The sequence below is a fragment of the Pogona vitticeps genome, chromosome 1 (genome assembly GCF_051106095.1).
Source record: "Pogona vitticeps strain Pit_001003342236 chromosome 1, PviZW2.1, whole genome shotgun sequence".
Lineage (NCBI taxonomy): Eukaryota > Metazoa > Chordata > Lepidosauria > Squamata > Agamidae > Pogona > Pogona vitticeps.
In genome coordinates this window covers 71,809,018-71,826,308 of record NC_135783.1, presented here as the reverse complement: position 1 = coordinate 71,826,308, position 17,291 = coordinate 71,809,018, and the positions used below count along the sequence as shown (strand labels likewise).

At 40.5% G+C, this 17,291-nt stretch overlaps 1 protein-coding gene across 2 annotated transcripts in view; it reads left to right on the top strand.

Annotated features, from left to right (window-relative positions):
• SCAF8 (SR-related CTD associated factor 8) overlaps nucleotides 1-17,291 on the top strand; it is a 242,353-nt gene that overhangs the window by 46,060 nt on the left and 179,002 nt on the right. For both annotated transcript variants that reach the window (XR_012085441.2, XM_020801699.3), the window contains exons 9-15: nucleotides 2,892-3,006; nucleotides 11,355-11,486; nucleotides 11,941-12,053; nucleotides 12,169-12,362; nucleotides 13,549-13,649; nucleotides 14,084-14,197; nucleotides 16,528-16,684. Coding sequence is in view for 1 of the 2 variants with exons in the window: in XM_020801699.3 (XP_020657358.1) it covers nucleotides 2,892-3,006; nucleotides 11,355-11,486; nucleotides 11,941-12,053; nucleotides 12,169-12,362; nucleotides 13,549-13,649; nucleotides 14,084-14,197; nucleotides 16,528-16,684 (926 nt within the window). In the remaining variant the exon portion in view is untranslated. The remainder of the gene's footprint in view (nucleotides 1-2,891; nucleotides 3,007-11,354; nucleotides 11,487-11,940; nucleotides 12,054-12,168; nucleotides 12,363-13,548; nucleotides 13,650-14,083; nucleotides 14,198-16,527; nucleotides 16,685-17,291) is intronic.

The following is a 17,291-nucleotide window of genomic DNA, read 5'->3' as shown; positions in this document are numbered from 1 at the left end:
TTTTTGCCAATCAAGCCAACAAGAAGTGTCCCCTCTACGCATCCAGGGCCGTCCGGGGTCAAGATTCGTTAGGGGATGCTTTCATGATCCTGTGGACCATGGGCCTTCTTTACCTATTCCCTCCATTTCCCCTGTCGCAGAGAACATTAGTGAAACTCCGCCAAGACTCGGCACAGGCGATTCTCATAGCACCGCTTTGGCCTCATCAGTTGTGGTTCCCGACCCTGGTGTCGATGGCAATAGACTCAATCCAACTTCTGCTCTTTCCCGCCCTGCTCACGCAGGATGCGGGCAAGATATTCCATCCAGATCTCCAGACCCTTCATCTCACTGCGTGGAGGATATCCCCGAGATTAAGGAAGTTTTAGACAAGTCTAAAAAAGACTCCACTACTCTACTTTATGGGTATAAGTGGAAAAGTTTCCTCAAGTTTACTGAATCCAGGGGTCTCACGTCTTCCCCAGTTACCCTCCCCACGTTGTTACAGTTTCTCCGGTACTTGTTTGACTTCAACTTATCTATTTCCACGTTGAAAGTTTATCTTGCTGCTATCGTCTCCTTCCAACCTCGAGGTTCCCCAGCCTCTTGTTTCTTCTCTCACCCCACGGTTAAAGCATTCCTCAAAGGACTAACACATCTCCAACCTGTGAAGCGGCCTGTACCGCAATGGTCACTCCATCTCGTACTACACTTCCTGATGCAGCCGCCCTTTGAGCCTATGGCCACGTGCGACCTCAAGATGCTGTCCATCAAAGTATTATCCTTAGTGGCCATAACCTCAGCACGCAGAGCCAGTGAGTTAGCTGCCTTGCGAGTTGATCAACCATTTTTGCAATTTTTCCGGGATAAAGTTATACTACACACTGATGTCTCGTTTCTTCCCAAAGTGGTATCGGACTTTCACTTGAATCAGCCTCTCTTACTACCTACTTTGTTTTCTGAGCCTACCAACGACACGGAGCGCATGCTCCACACCTTGGATGTTAGAAGAGCTCTTGCCTTTTATGTGTCACGCACAAAGGATTTTAGATTATCTCCTAAATTGTTTCTCTGCTACTTTGGACCAAAGAAAGTTCTCCCAGCATCGCCGTCCTCACTTTCTCGGTGGCTTGTTTCTGCCATATTGCTGGCCTATGAGCTCCAGCATAAGACACCACCTGAAGGTCTCTGTGCTCACTCGACGATAGCAGTTGCTTCTTCTGCAGCCCTCCTGCGCGGTGTGGATTTACCTGATATCTGCCACACTGTGACTTGGTCCCGAGCATCCACCTTTATCTCACACTACAGGTTGGACTTGAGGGCCAAAACCGAGACAAGATTCGGCAGGGCTGTGCTGACTTCTGCTCTTCAGTGACGACCCTCCTTCTGGTGAGTTAGCTTGCTAGTCACCCTTTTTGTGTGCATTCACAGAAGACCGCAATGAAGAAAGAGGTTACTTATCTGTAACCATGGTTCTTCAAGTGGTCAGTCTGTGAATTCACACAAGCCTGCCCGTCCTCCCCACTTTCCGTCACTGAATTTATCTACCTCAAACTCTCTTGTTTGTGGCGGAAAAATGGAACTGAGGATTGGGCGGACGGAGCATGCGCAATGTAGGCTATCTTAAACTATGTTTCTTTTCTGCAGAGCTAGAGAACATTCCGAAGGAACCGACGCTGGCGCTGACTTAAACCTTTTTGTGTGAATTCACAGAATGACCACTTGAAGAACCATGGTTACAGGTAAGTAACCTCTCTTTTTTGTTCCATTTCATCCTCTATAAAAGAATGGGGTATAATCAGTGCCCTTCAGTGCAAAAGGAGGTGTTGTAATCGAAAGAAGAAATGGGCAAATCTTTGTTCTGCACATTAGGTTTTTTTAATTTGTACTTCTTTTCCTTCACAAGAGTAATAAAAGCAAAAGTGTTTCAACACTTTAAGGTTTAGTAAATTTATTTCAATGTGAACTTTTATACCTTCAAGACACTTCTTCTGTAGTGCATACTAAAATACATATGCTGATCTTCAAGGTGCTGGAATTCTTTTGTGTTTATTGTTTCTAAATAGACTAATGCAGCTACATTTTTGAAAACTGCTTCCTTCATAGTCTCTATTGTTTTCTTTTAAGTCTACAATAATGGAGGCCAGTAGTTGAGCAATAAGATCATCTACTGGTGACTGCAGTGTTATTTAAGTAATAGCTTTATTAGAGAGAAATTAAAAAATTCAAATAAAATACGTGGTGTACTTACTGTGTTTTATTGCCTGTAACATTCTTCTTACTCATTTAATTGGAGGTAGGTTTCCAGATTTATACAGTAGTTGCTCTTTAGGGAAAATGATTTGTTGTTACAAATGTTATAGACTTGCGCCCTTTTCTTAAAATGTATTTTCCAAGTTCTAAGTCTTTGTGATTTTAGTATACATAAGGCATCAACTTGGATCCTAATTTCTCATGAGCAGAATATGCTTTTATTATATGCTTCAGTGTTTTTTTCAGAAAGAGAAAAACAGGATATAAGTTTCCTTAAATCAGTATTGTCCAAAAAAATCAATATTATCCAAAAAAGGATTTTCTTATTTTCCCCCTTCCTTCCTGCTACACCCAGAAGTTCAGTTATTGCTGTTCAAACTGAACAATACTAGTCTTGGATGTGCCAGTGGATAAGGCACCTTTGTATGTTCTTGTGCTCCAGAGTTTGCAAGCCCTCTGGAGATGGCACCAAGAATGTGACTTCAGAGGAGACCCTTTCTGTGAATGGAAGTGTTCCCTTTTTTCATAGCAACATTGTGGAATCCACTTTACTTCTTTAGGATGAAGGATACCTAAGCATGCCACAGAAATGCAATGTTTAGCTGAGCCTGAAGAAAGAAAGAAACTGTAGAAACTGTTGTTTCTATTGTGTATTTTAGGCCCCTTGTATCTGAATCTGTGAACAATTCTCTTTTTCATCAACTGGCTGAACAATTACAGCAACAAAACCTAGAACATCTTCGGCAGCAGCTTCTGGAACAGCAGCCTCCAAAGGTATAATAATCTAAATTTTTAGATCATGAATTTTACTGATTGTCTTACCCACCTCACTTCCAAATTGTCAATTGTAAATACTATGCTCCTAATAAACAAAATGTAGCATATAATGAAATATTCATTAAAACAGTAAACTATGATTATTTATTTAAAATATTTTTACCCTGTGTTTCTCCTTAAAAGAACCCAATGTGGCTTACCTCATTAAAAAGGCAGAGTTTAAAGCTAACATCAGTGAAGATACAAATACTAAAAAGGATCAAATGCAGTACAAAAAAATCCATAAGGAATACCAAAACATATTCAGAGTATTAAGGTACAACAATCGGTTTAGACACTCCACTAAAGCAGCTGGTCACTCAGAGAAAGCTTGCCTGAAGAGAAAGGAATTTGCTTGCTTGTGGAAGGACAGCAAAAATGGGGCCAGCCTAGCCTCCTGTGAGAGGGAGTTCCAAAGTCTGGGAGCAGCAACAGAGAAGGCCCTTTCCCATATACCTGCCAAATGCAAGCATGAAGGTCGCAGGATTGCAAGAAATGCCTATCCTGATGATCTTAACACTTGAGCAGGCTCATAAAGGAAATATGGGTCTTGAGATAGCTTGGCTCAAGCCATTCATGGCTTTATGGGTTAGAACCTTTAATTCAGCCCGGAAATGGATCAGCAGCCAGTGGAGCTGCTGTAACAGAGGGGGGTTATATGATCTCTGTAACCAACTCCAATCAGAAATCTGGCTGCTGCATTTTTTGGAAGAGAGTACAACAGTGACTTGAAAATGGAGTAGTATTTAACTGGAAGATAGGATGCACACAATAGTGACATATTTGCTACCTAGAACCCAAACAAGAAAGCAGAGTTACGAAGACATATGTTGAATATTCTTGCAGAGTTACGAAGACATATGTTGAATATTCTTGTATTTCAGTTTTAAAATGGAAAGATACCAAGATTTATTTTAAAAAGGATTGTGAGTTAAGATCTAAAGAAGAGTTAGAGACTATCTATCTATCTATCTATCTATCTATCTATCTATCTATCTATCTATCTATCTATCTATCTATCTATCTATCTATCTATCTATCTATCTATCTATCTATCTATCTATCTATCTATCTATCTATCTATCGACTGTTGGTCAAGAGCACAAGTGGAATCTAGGTATAGAAAAGACAAAATGGAAGGTTTTTTTTACCCAAAACAAACAATATTTGACAAATTTCTGCTTGGCTCAAAAGATAAATTAAGAAAATGTATGATTATTTGTTAGAAATTAAAATGCAAGATGAGATAGTCAAAGAATGTGTGATTAGGTGGGCACAAAATATAGGACATAATATTGATATTGATCAATGGTTGCAAAAATGGCCAAATAATATAAAGCTCACAAAATTGGTTAATTTGAAGGAGAATATATATGAGATGTTTTATAGGTGGCATATGACTGCAAAAACTTTCAAAGATTTATACAGATGTATCAAGTGTTTGTTGGAAGTGTGAAGCACATGAGGGAAGTTTTTATCATATGTGGTGGGCTTGTAGAGTAGTGAAGCAATTTTGGATAGGTGTACATCCTTATCCATCCTAGGTTCCACTAACCCCAGAACTGTTTTTATTGAGTATTATGCCAGATAATATAGATAAGACAAAGAATTACCGTATTCTTCACTCTATAAGATGCATCTGACAATAAGACACACCTAATTAAATTTAAAAAATAAAAAAACTGCCCCAGCCAGCTCATCATCTGGAAGTGCTTCCTGCCCCAGAAGGGGAGTAGAAGGGTGGCAATGGCGGCGGTGGGAATCCAAAGAAGATTTGTCTTGATCTCCGGGTAGGTTGGGAGGGTTAAAAAAAAAAAACTGGCGGGGGGGCATATGGAGTGAAAAATACGGTACCAGTACTTGTTTTCTTTCAAATAAATTATAATTTTTAAAAATAAAACTCTGCCCCAGTCAGCTCATCATCCGGAAGTGCTCCCTGCACGGGAAGGGGAGGAGAAGGGTGTCGTGGTGGCGATGGCGGGAGTGGGAAACCAGTATTCACTCCATAAGACACACTCCCCCCCCAAAAAAAGGGGGAGAGCGTGTGCATCTTATGGAGCGAAAAATATGGTGCCATACTTAGTTATATACATAGTCACTGCATCCAGAATTCTTTATGCCAAGAATTGGAAGAAACTGATGATACCGGAACAAGAAGTGGTCCACTGGTCCAGATAGGCGGGGTATAAATCAAATAAATAAATAAATAAATAAATTATTGAGAAGATATGGGAAGTGGCAGAAATGGATATCTTATCAGAAGTGCTGAAAGACTTCCAATACAAAAGGCAACTGAACGATATGATTTATTATATAAATGGCTTGAGCCACCAGATAGTACTTGAATAACATAGATTAAAACTAGGATGTAAATATAACTTATAACCTGGAAGGCAATCATATAGTAGAAAAGTGGAAAGTCGATATGGCAACATGAATAGATTGGATGGCAGTATATTTTGTGTTCTCCTCCCCCTACTTTGTGTTTTCTGATCATTTCTTTGAAGATAAATTTAGACTCTGAAATATGATTTCTGAGGCAGGTATTTTAAGAAGTCTGATTATGGGAGGGGGAAGAATTTAATCATAGGGATTATACATTTCTGTTAAGGACTAGTTTGACTCTAGATGCAGTTTGAGACGTATTCCACTTAATCTGAATAGATAAACACTTTTGAGTGCTTTCAAAGCAATGATTGAAAAGCCACTAAGATAGAAGAGGACTTTTTCATCACTGCAGAGCATTTACTACAATTTTACATTATTTTTGATTAGTAGTCATCTTGCAAATACAAAAAGTAGTGCAAATAAGTTCTTGGTTTGTAAAGTTAGTTATGTTGTAGAATTTGAATCTCATTTTTAATGTATTATGTCCAGGGATAACTTTTAAAAAATATGAGGTACATTTCCTTCAAAGGTGCATGAGATGCTTATTTTTTAAATGGAAGTATATAGTTCAGTGGTTCTTAACCTTTGTTACTTGGATGCTTTTGAACTGCAACTCTCAGAAACCCCAGTCAGGACAGCTGGTGGTGAAGGCTTCTGAGAGTTGCAGTCCAAAACTCTAGAGTAACCCAAGGTTAAGAACCAGTGATATAGTTGGCAAGTTTTGATGTGAGGACATGAAAACCAGATACAGCACATGGGGAGTAATGTGAACAAGATTTATGTATGTAATACTGTTTTTTTTGTTTTTGTAACATCAAATTTTTCAAAGGGCATTTCTTCTGAAGCAAACTGGGTAGATTTGCCACTAAGTGTCCCCAAACATTGTAGTTCTGCACAGTTTAAAAATACAGTTGGGTCCAGAAATAATTGGACACTGACACAAGTTTTGTTATTTTTGCTGTTTGCCAAAATAAATTCAAGTTGCAGTTAAATTATTAATATGGGCTTAATGTGCAGTCTCTCACCTTTAATTTGAGGGTATTCACATCCAAATTGGAAGAAAGGTTTAGGAATTACTTGCTCTTTAATATGAAGCCCCCTCTTTTCCAAGGGACTAAATGTAATTGGACAATTGACTGAAAAGCTGTTTCATGGACAGGTGTGGGATATTTCTTGTTATTTCATCATCAGTCAGGCAGGTAAAAGGTCTGTAGTTGATTCCAGGTGTGGCATTCACATTTGGAAGCTGTTGCTGTGAACCCACAACATGCGTTTAGAGGAGATCTCAGTGTAAGTGAAACAAGCCATCTTTAGGATGCAAAGAAAGAAAGAAAAAGAAAAGAAAAGACGAAGAAATCCATCAGAGACATAACAGGAACATTAGGAGTGGCCAAATCAACAGTCTGGTGTGTTCTGAGAAAAAAAACACACACACTGCTGAGCTCTGCAACACAAAAAGGCCTGGATGTCTACAGAAGACAACAGTGGTGGAAGATCATAGGATCCTTTCCATGGTAAAGAAAAGCCCCTTCACAGCATCCAGCCAAGTGAAGAACTCTCTCCAGAAGTTAGGCATATTATTATCTAAATCTATCATAAAGAGAAGACTTCACCAGAACAAATACAGAGGGTTCACCCCAAGGTGCAAACCATTCTTAAGCCTCAAGAATAGACGGGCCAGCATTCTTTGGACAGATGAAACTAAGGCCAACCTGTACCAGAAGATTGAAAGAAAAACGTAAGCACAAGGCTCATGATCTGAAGCATACCACATCAGTAAAGCATGTTGGAGGCAGTGTGATGGCATGGGCATGCATGGCTTCCAGTGGCACTGGGTCACCAGTGTTTATTGATGATGTGACAAAAGACAGAGGCAGTCAGATGAATTCTTAAGTGTATAGGGATAAATTGCTCAGATTCAGTGATTCAGTGCTCAGATTCAATAAGCAAAGTTTATTGGATGTTGGTTCGCTTTACAAATGGACAGTGACCCAAAACATAGTGCAAAAGCAGCTGAGTAGTTTTTTTAAGGCAAGGAAGTGGAATATTCTGCAATGGCAGAGTCAATCACCTGATTGAGCATGCATTTCACTTGCTGGAGATAAAACGTAAGGCAGAAAGTCCGACAAACAACAACTGAAGACAGTTGCAACAACAGCCTGGCAAACCATCACGAAGGAGGAAACCCAGTGTTTGGTGATGTCCATGCGTTCCAGACTTCAAGCAGTGATTGCCTGTAAAGCAGTGGTCCCCAACTGTGGGCCTCCAGATGGACTTCAACTCTCAGAAATCCTGGCCAGCAGAAGTGGTGGTGAAGGCTTCTGGGAGTTTTAGTCCAAGGACATCTGGAGGCCTAAGGTTGGGGACCACTGCTATAAAGGATTCTTGACAAAATATTGAAAGTAAACATTTTATTTGTCATTGTGTTAATTTGTCCAATTATATTTGAGCCCCTGAAATAAGGGGGCTGTGTAAGGAAATTGTTGCAATTCCTGAACATTTCGTATGATATTTTTGTTCAACCCCTTGAATTAAAGATGAAAGTCTGGACTTCAGTTGCATCTCAGTTGTTGTTTCATTTCAAATCCACTTTGTTGACCTACAGAGCCAGAATTATAAAAATTGTGTCAATGTCCAGTTATTTCCAGACCTAACTGTTGCTTTAACATAACATTGAAATGCAGATCTTCTGTTTAGCTTTCACACTTGGGTAAAGGTTCCCCTTGACAATTTTTGTCCAGTCGTGTCCGACTCTGGGGGATGGCGCTCATCCTGCTCTTCAAGCCATAGAGCCAGCGTTTGTCCGAAGACAATCTTTCCGTGGTCACATGGCCAGTGTGATTTAGACATGGAACGCTGTTTACCTTCCCACCAAGGCGGTACCTATTTATCTACTCACATTTGCATGCTTTCGAACCGCTAGGTTGGCGGGAGCTGGGACAGGCGACGGGTGCTCATTCCGTCACGTGGATTCGAACTTACGACTGCTGGTCTTCTGACCCTGCAGCACAGGCTTCTGCGGTTTAGCCCACAGCGCCACCACGTCCCTTCCTTCACACTTAGACAAATATTATTTTTCAGTAACCTCAGAGAGCAGCATAAATGCTCATTTTTTCTTGCAAACAACTTCTTTATTTAACTGTTACTTAAAATGCAGAACTTAACACTTCAAGTCAGATCTGAGAAGTTAATTCTAATAGATTTTGTGGTATCTGTTTGAACATGAGATCTCTCAGTTTCTGCATACACTGTGTTATTTTGAAGTACACAACTGAGTTTTCTACATCATTTCACTGCTTGTTGATGTATTCCAGTACATCTGAAACATAATCTTTGTTGTAACTGTTTCCAGTTACAGTGGTGCCTTGCTTTACGATTGCTTCGTTTAACGACGAAATCGCATTACGATGAACTTTTTGCGATCGCAAAACAATGTTTCCTATGGAGGAATTTCGCTTTGGGATGATCGGTTCCCTGCTTCGGGAACCGATTCTCGCAAAGTGATGATTTTCGGCTAGCTGATCAGCGGTTTCAAAATGGCCACCGGGTAAAAAACATGGCTCCCCGCTCTTTTCTGGGACGAATTCCTCGCTGCACAGGCAGTGAAAATGGCCGTGCTATGGAGGATCTTCGCTGGACGGTGAGTTTCAAGCCCATCGGAACGCATTAAACAGGTTTTAATGCATTTCTATGGGCTTTTTAATTTCGCTTTATGTTTTCGTTCTACAGCGATTTTGCTGGAACGAATTAACATTGTAATGTGAGGCACCACTGTATTTAATCTCAGTTAGATCTGACTTGATGAACATACTGGATCTGTCTGTTCTACCACCACTCCGCTCGACCCTTGCCCATCCTGGCTAATTGGAAGATCGGCCAGGGGGGTTCGCACCTGGGTCCAGGAGGCCGTGAACGCCTCTCTGAGAGAGGGAGTGGTCCCTACCGCCTTGAAAGAGGCAGCAATTCGACCACTCCTTAAAAAGCCTAATCTGGACCCAAGGCTGGTGGTCAACTACCGACCAGTGGCGAACCTCCCTTATTTGGGCAAGGTGTTGGAGCGGGTTGTGGCCGGGCAACTCCAGGCGCTGCTGGATGAAACAGATTTTCTGGATCCATTTCAATCGGGTTTCAGGCCGGGTTTTGGTACAGAGACTGCCTTGGTCGCCCTGTACGATGACCTTTGCTGGGAGAGAGACAGGGGGAGTGTGACCCTGTTGATACTCCTGGACCTCTCAGTGGCTTTCGACACCATCGACCATGGTATCCTTCTGGATAGGCTGGCTGGGTTGGGAGTTGGGGGCACCGTTTTACGGTGGTTCCGCTCCTTCCTGGCTGACCGTGTTCAGAGGGTGGTGCTGGGGGACAGTTGCTCTGCCCCATGGCAGTTATGTCATGGGGTTCCTCAGGGCTCAATACTGTCCCCCATGCTGTTCAACATCTACATGAAACCGCTGGGAGAGGTCATCAGGAGGTTTGGGCTGAGGAGTCAGCAATATGCTGACGATACTCAGCTCTACCTATCGTTTTCCACCAATCCAGGTGAGGCAGTTTCTGTGCTGAACTCGTGTCTGGACCTGATAATGGACTGGATGAGGGTTAATAAATTGAAACTCAATCCAGACAAGACGGAAGTGCTGTTAGTGGGTGCTTCACTGGACAGGCTGGAGGGCCATTTCCCCGCCCTGAATGGGGTTACACTCCCCCTAAGGGACAGGGTCCGCAGCTTGGGGATGCTCCTGGACCCCAGTCTAACACTGGAAGCTCAGGTGGACTTGGTGGCCAGGGGCACCTTCCTTCAGCTGCGGAAATTATACCAGCTACGGCCCTACCTGGACGAGCGGAGTCTCATGACAGTCACACATGCACTGGTAACATCCCGCATAGATTACTGCAATGCGCTTTACGTGGGGCTGCCTTTGAAGACGGTCCGGCGACTGCAACTGGTCCAGAATCGAGCTGCGCGGCTGGTGAGTGGTGCAGCCGCCAGGGAACATATCAAGCCGATTCTGTATAAGTTACATTGGCTACCAGTTGCTGCCCAGGCCCAATTCAAAGTGCTTGTTTTGACATATAAAGCCCTAAACGGCTTGGGCCCTGGATACCTGAAGGACCGCCCGCCTCCTTCCATATGCTCCCACCCGGCAGTTAAGATCTAGCCCGGGGGCCCTTTTGAAAGAGCCGTCCCTTAAGGAGGTAAGAGGGACGGTTTGTAGACAAAGGGCCTTTTCGGCAGCTGCCCCCAGACTATGGAATGCCCTCCCGACTGAGATTCGTCTGGCGCCGACGCTGATGACATTTCGGCGCCAGGTCAAAACCTTCCTGTTCCCAAAGGCTTTTAATTGAAATAATATTAGCTGTGGGTCTGATGGCAATTTTAATTGTGTTTTAATTGTATTTTAATTATTTTATCTTTTACTGTATTGAATTTTAATTATTGTAAGCCGCCCAGAGACCTCTGGGTAGTGTGGGCGGCATATAAATTGAATAAATAAATAAATAAATAAATATTCTAATGTTAAGTTGATTATATGGTCACAGCAGAAGATAAGCAGTAGTAAGTTTACTGTATTCTCAAACTTTGTATTTTATTTTATATGTAGAGAAAGTAGCTCTCATTGGATAGAAAGAATATTGTTGATTAGATTCTGATATTTGCAGTTTGTTGTACTTGACAGTTGATGGTTCATTCAGATTTTACAATTGTATTTATTTAATGGCAATGCTGAAAAGTTTTACGAAAAGGATATTTCATAAACACATTTTTCTGAACAGATTTCATTATAGGGTGGTTTAAATCACAGCTGTGTGAAAGTAAGATTGTCAATAAGCTGTTCCATTTGAAACAGTTTTATGGAAAATTGTGCTACCATGCCTATTTGTATTTAAGGTTAAAACAAATACATTTTCTTGCTTTACAGGCAAGCCCTAAAGAAACACAAGAAGAACATTTTGGTTCTGAACATTCAGCATCTCCTTCACAAGACAGTGGCCACCAACAGTTCTTAGAAGTGGAACCAAATATTGACAATTCAATGGATGTTCAACAACAGGTGAGATTCACAGTTTCTGTTGAAATGGATCAATAATGTACTGAACAATTACCGTTCTATAATATAAGACAGGCTATAAGTAACCCCTATTATTTGTTGCACATTTCTCAAGTCAGCTTGTGGAACTCTATGAATTAGTGATCTCCAAACTATCCTGTCATGAACAGTGATAACTTACAACTGATCAGACATCAGTATTCCTCATGAATAGTGGTGTGCTATGAGCATGTTGCTGAGCCTAATAAATCTCTCCCAGTTACTGAGTAGATGGCCATGCCAGTTTTGACATTCCCAGTTACTTTGAGTAACACAAGGTGCTAGAATACAATGTGGATATGTTAGATTCTGAATGTGTAGGGTTATCACTGGCCATTTTGTACACATGAGCTGCTTTTGGTTGACTGGAGCAAATCATTTTTCATGTACTTTTATTTTTAATTTCCTCCATATTCAGGATATGGATATAGATGAAATCCAAGAGGTTGTAGAACAAGAGGTTTTTGAGCAAGAAGAAAAGAAAGCAACAGTTATTTCAAGATCAAGAACACGTTCAAGATCTCGTTCAAGGTTCTGTAATATTTTTAATCCATGGAAATGTTTGTCTTCATGTTTTAAAAACTTGAGTTTTCTGATGGAGTGTCGCCTTTCTCCTGGTAGAAGTATTGAGCTGATTATTTTACAGGTCTCCAAGAAAACGAAGGTCCAGATCACGATCTGGTTCTCGAAAACGTAAGCATAGGAAACGCTCACGCTCTAGATCAAGAGAACGAAAAAGAAAGTCATCACGGTCATATTCGAGTGAAAGAAGAGCTAGAGAAAGAGAGAAAGAAAGGCAGAAAAAGGGCTTACCTCCCATACGATCCAAAACACTAAGTGGTAGGTATCGTCTGCTTGCAGTTCAGCAGAATACTGTTTCAGTGATTAGCTGTCATTTGTTCAGTAATCAAGAAACAACTGAGTTGATCACCAGCAAGCAGGGTTGTTGTTGTTGTTGTTGTTCTGTAGCATTTTGCTTTACCAGTTTTTGGTGTGGTTTCTGTTCTGTCCTATGATTTTTTTTTCTTCCATTGAATTTTGGGCCCTGAGAACTATCCTTGTTAGAGAATTGTTAGAGAATAGTTTCCATAAACTCCAGACACTGTTGCTTGGCTCTAAAGTTCTTTTGACCTGTGTCTTATATACTTACAAGAGTATCTTGTCCCGTATCTACCTTCATGCCTTGTTTTCCAGCCAAAGATACTTCCCATAGCTTGATCATGGTGTACCTAGTAATCTGAAGTAACCATGCTAATCTAAAATAAAGTAGACACTTAGGTTTTCATCCAAATATCACCTTTTGCTTACTTTGATTATACTTTTCTAGTTGTATATAACACAGCAGGTCCTTTCTCATGGTTATGTCTTCTTGCTCCTTTATTGGAGACATGACATTTACAAGACTCACAGAATTCTGTGTTTGTAATTATTTTTTATTATTTATCTAAAATATTTATACCCAGCCTTTCTTGTCAAGAGGACCCAAGGTGGCTTATAGTATCAAAAACAAACTATCTAAAACCAGGATGTGGAGGGGAAAAAGCAAACGAGCAACAAAACAAAAATAAACTAAACCGAAAAAAGCAGCCCAACTCTTAGGTAGCCAGTCACTGAGGAAAAGCCTTTGGCTGCCTGCAGAGAGACAGCAAAGAGGGAGCCAGCCTGGTCTTTCATGGGAAGGAGTTCTGTAGCTTGGGAACAGCGACAGAGAAGGTGGGGTTTTTTTGATGGGGGGTTTGTTCCCCCCCATTTTCTCACAAAAACACACCTATGAGGGTGGCAGGATGGAGAGAAAGACCTTGATGTTTTTAAAACCTGGGCAGGTTCATAAAGGGAAATACGGGCTTTCAAGTTAAAATTAATCAAACAATATTATTGATTGGTTTGTTGGATTATATGTTTCATGGAAGGGATCAACCTGCTTTTGAATAGAATCAGGGTAAATAGTCCCAAGTTAAACATTAACCAATTCATATATCTTGCCATTAACCAACTCATATTTAAATTGTGCAATTTGTCTCGATAGTCTGCAGTACCACACTTTGGGTTGGTCAAGTGGACAAGAAGGCCACACAGCAAGACTTAACCAATTTATTTGAAGAATTTGGACAAATAGAATCTATAAATGTAAGTGCAATACTTATCCTACACCTTTAAAATGATAAAACTTTGTCTCATCATATATGTGTGTGTGTGTGTGTGTGTGTGTGTGTGTGTGTGTGTGTGTGTGTGTGTGTGTGTGTGTGTGTGTGTGTGTGTGTGTGTGTGTGTGTGTGTGTGTGTGTGTGTGTGTGTGTGTGTGTGTAGTTTAAAGTAATTATAGTTCAAGGTAATTACTTTTAAATAATGTTTTGAACATAGGAACAATTTTCTGCAGAAGAAGGCTTTCTTGTCTCTCCATTTATGTCAGTCCTGAAAGTCAGATTCCACAGTGGCATAGGATATGGTTTGGAGGGAATGGGGGAAGGAGTTTACATAGAGGTGTGGTGTGTTAACTTCCCATTCAGTCAAAGAGTAACTCCTGTTTGCCTTTTAACATTATTGAATTCTTTCCTTTGTAGATGATTCCTCCCAGAGGTTGTGCATATGTCTGTATGGTTCATAGACAGGATGCATATCGTGCTCTTCAGAAACTTAGCTCTGGATCCTATAAGATTGGTTCTAAAATTATTAAGGTATATATTCAATAGCATTACCCATCTTCAGTATAAGTTACATTTTATGGTACTGTATAATTGATAAATAATAATATTGATGTCTGCAATATTGAGGGGGGAAATGGATTAAGACAGTTGCTGAAGTCAAACAGATACATACATATGAACGAACATACATACACTTAGGGAAATGAATGTGCAACTAAATAAGGAAGAAATAAAATATTTTAGAAGGAAGCAAGTAATGATAATAGTTGATTATGAGACAAAAAGCAAAATTGGTAATTATCCTCTAAAAATAGTCTCTAAATCATATGTCATGTACCTTACATGAGTAGTCAAAACTCCAAAGCTTAATTTGCTAGCGTATATATGGAAAGAATATCACTGAAATGTTTATAAGGCAGAGTTTGGGCATCCATGTCAGAGAGAATGTACAATATGAAGGTAACAAATAAAAAATTGATTTATTTGCAAAGGCTTTCACGGCCGGGATCTAATGGTTGTTGTGGGTTTTTCGGGCTCTTTGGCCGTGTTCTGAAGGTTGTTCTTCCTAACGTTTCACCAGTCTCTGTGGCTGTCATCTTCAGAGGACAGCAACCTGTGCTCTCAAGAGAGCACAGGTTGCTGTCCTCTGAAGATGGCGGTCACAGAGACTGGCGAAACGTTAGGAAGAACAACCAAAAAATTGATTCTGTACTCTAGTTTCATAAATGAATACAGTTATTAATTACAACTATTAATCACACATCCAGTGAAAATAATGGGATCTTCACAATTTGGAGTTGTTGGTTTTGTTTGTTTGTTTTTTGGAAATTCATCTTTATATCCTGTATATATGAATTTTCCCAGTATATGAAAGAGGGTTTTGATTGGAGTGATGGACCAGTTTTGACCCTAAATGCCACTTTAGCAATGGTTTGGGGGACAACTACATGTAGGCAACAGTGTATACTATATGACAAGAGTAGGAATAAGGACCTAAGAAAGTCAACAGGATCAGATGGCAATTCTTAACTGTGAGCATCTTTCCTTAATGTCAGCTGCCTGAGCCACAAGATCATCTCAGTTGAGGCTCCTCTGTGTGGCCACCTTGAGGGGAGGGCCATAAGTTCTCTACAAGAGGTAGGGTATTCTTCATGGTAGCTCCAACCTTATGGAACCAACTTCTGGAGGAGCTCCACCTATCTCCCTCTCTGTTGATATTTAGCAAGCAACTAAAGACTTGGCTTTTCAGGGAGGCTTTCTACACTGACTCTAGTTGATCACCTTTTCCCCCCCTGCTTTCCTTCGTCCACTCTAGTTTTTATATGACTAGTCTTTGCCATCTGTTTTAAGGGTTATTTGCAATGTATTGTATTATATTTGTTATAATCGCCCAGAATAGTGCTTTGGCACGAATAAGAGCAGGATATAAATTGAGAAATAAATAAACTAATGTGTCTTCTTGCCAGACATACATAGCACAATAACTCAATTCTGTCAAATTTATAGCTGCATTTTCTGCCAAAGCAATTAACAGTGATAAAATCAAGCGCAAATACAAGTAAAATATAAATATAAATATGCCAATACAGTGGTGCCTCACATAGCGAGGTTAATCCGTTCCGGATTAACCTTCGCTATAGCGAAACATCGCTGAATGGGGCTCCTTTACTCACCGTTCAGCGAAGTTTCCTATGGCCGGCTGCCATTTTTGCTCCCTCGTTAAGAAAGGGGAGGGCGCGAAAACGCTGCGCGCGGCCATTTTGGGGCTTCCGGTGGCCATTTTGTCCGCCGAACAGCTGATCGTCGGAGCTTCGTTTTGCGAAGATCGGTAAGCGAAACGCTTACCGATCTTCGCAAAGCGAATTTCGCCCTATCCAAAGCTTGTTGAGCGATCGCATTAGCAATCCCAAAAAAGGGATCGCTATGCGATTTCGTCGTACGGTGCGCTCATTAAGCGAGGCACCACTGTATTGATGGTGGCATTGCTTTCTGTATTAGCTAGAAGGGAAAAATACTGATGTTTTGACAGAATTTCAGATCTGTAGTATGTTTCAAAGAGCTAGGAAAACATCAAAAGAGTTTGGTCTACACAACTTGGTTTTTCAGAAAAGTTGCAGAAAGTATAACCTTCAAAAAATTGAAAAAGAAAAGAAAATGAAAGAATTGCAAGACAGTGAAAGAACTGTTGCAAGGAAAATAAGACCAGTTTTACTTTGTATGTTTAGCTACCCTTTTGGATAATAAGACCTGCCTTTCAAATAATGCTGTTTTGCAAACAGATTAACATGTTTGAAAATGACCAAAAGTTTTGGGGGCTGATAATGTTTTATGATTTAACTGAATTGCATTTCATGTTTCAGATTGCATGGGCTTTAAATAAAGGGGTAAAAACTGAATATAAACAGTTTTGGGATGTGGATCTTGGAGTTTCATATATACCTTGGGAAAAAGTTAAATTGGATGATTTAGATGGCTTCGCGGAAGGTGGCATGATTGACCAAGAAACAGTGAATAGCGGTAAGGTTGTTTATAGTGCCTTATAATTAGATGTTGACTTTTTAAATTTTTTAATCTCTTTTGTTATGTATTTTAAAGAAACTAAATTTGTTCAGCAGAACACTAATGGGAGGTTTTCTGTTTTCAAACTAATAAAGATACAGCCTGGCTTTTGGCAGTAAGGTTAAATAGTGGAGTTCCCAGTTCCTGAGAACCCCGTAAATTCCTGTCTTTAAGTATCTGTTAAATATCCATGCACTATATTTGCTGTTCGTAATATTGTTGTTGTTTGTAGCTTTGATGGTGTTACAGTGGGGCTTCGGCTTACGAAAGTCCCTACTTATGAAAATTTTGAGGTACGAAAAACTCCGGCAACAAAATTTTGGTTCGACTTGCAGCCGGAGCTTCAACCTATGAAAGGCAGGGGGAAAGGGTGGGAAATTCAAAGCCGTCCCTGCTGCCCTCTGCCTCCCATCCCCGCTGCCTCCGCCACTGCAACTAGAGTAGTTCTATTGAAACCGTATGGGCTTGGTGAGTCACCTCCTCTATAAGTCCCAGTGATTCAATTGGCCTGCTCTAATTGTGACTTACTCCACTAAACAATAGAATTTAAGCACTCTTAACTTTT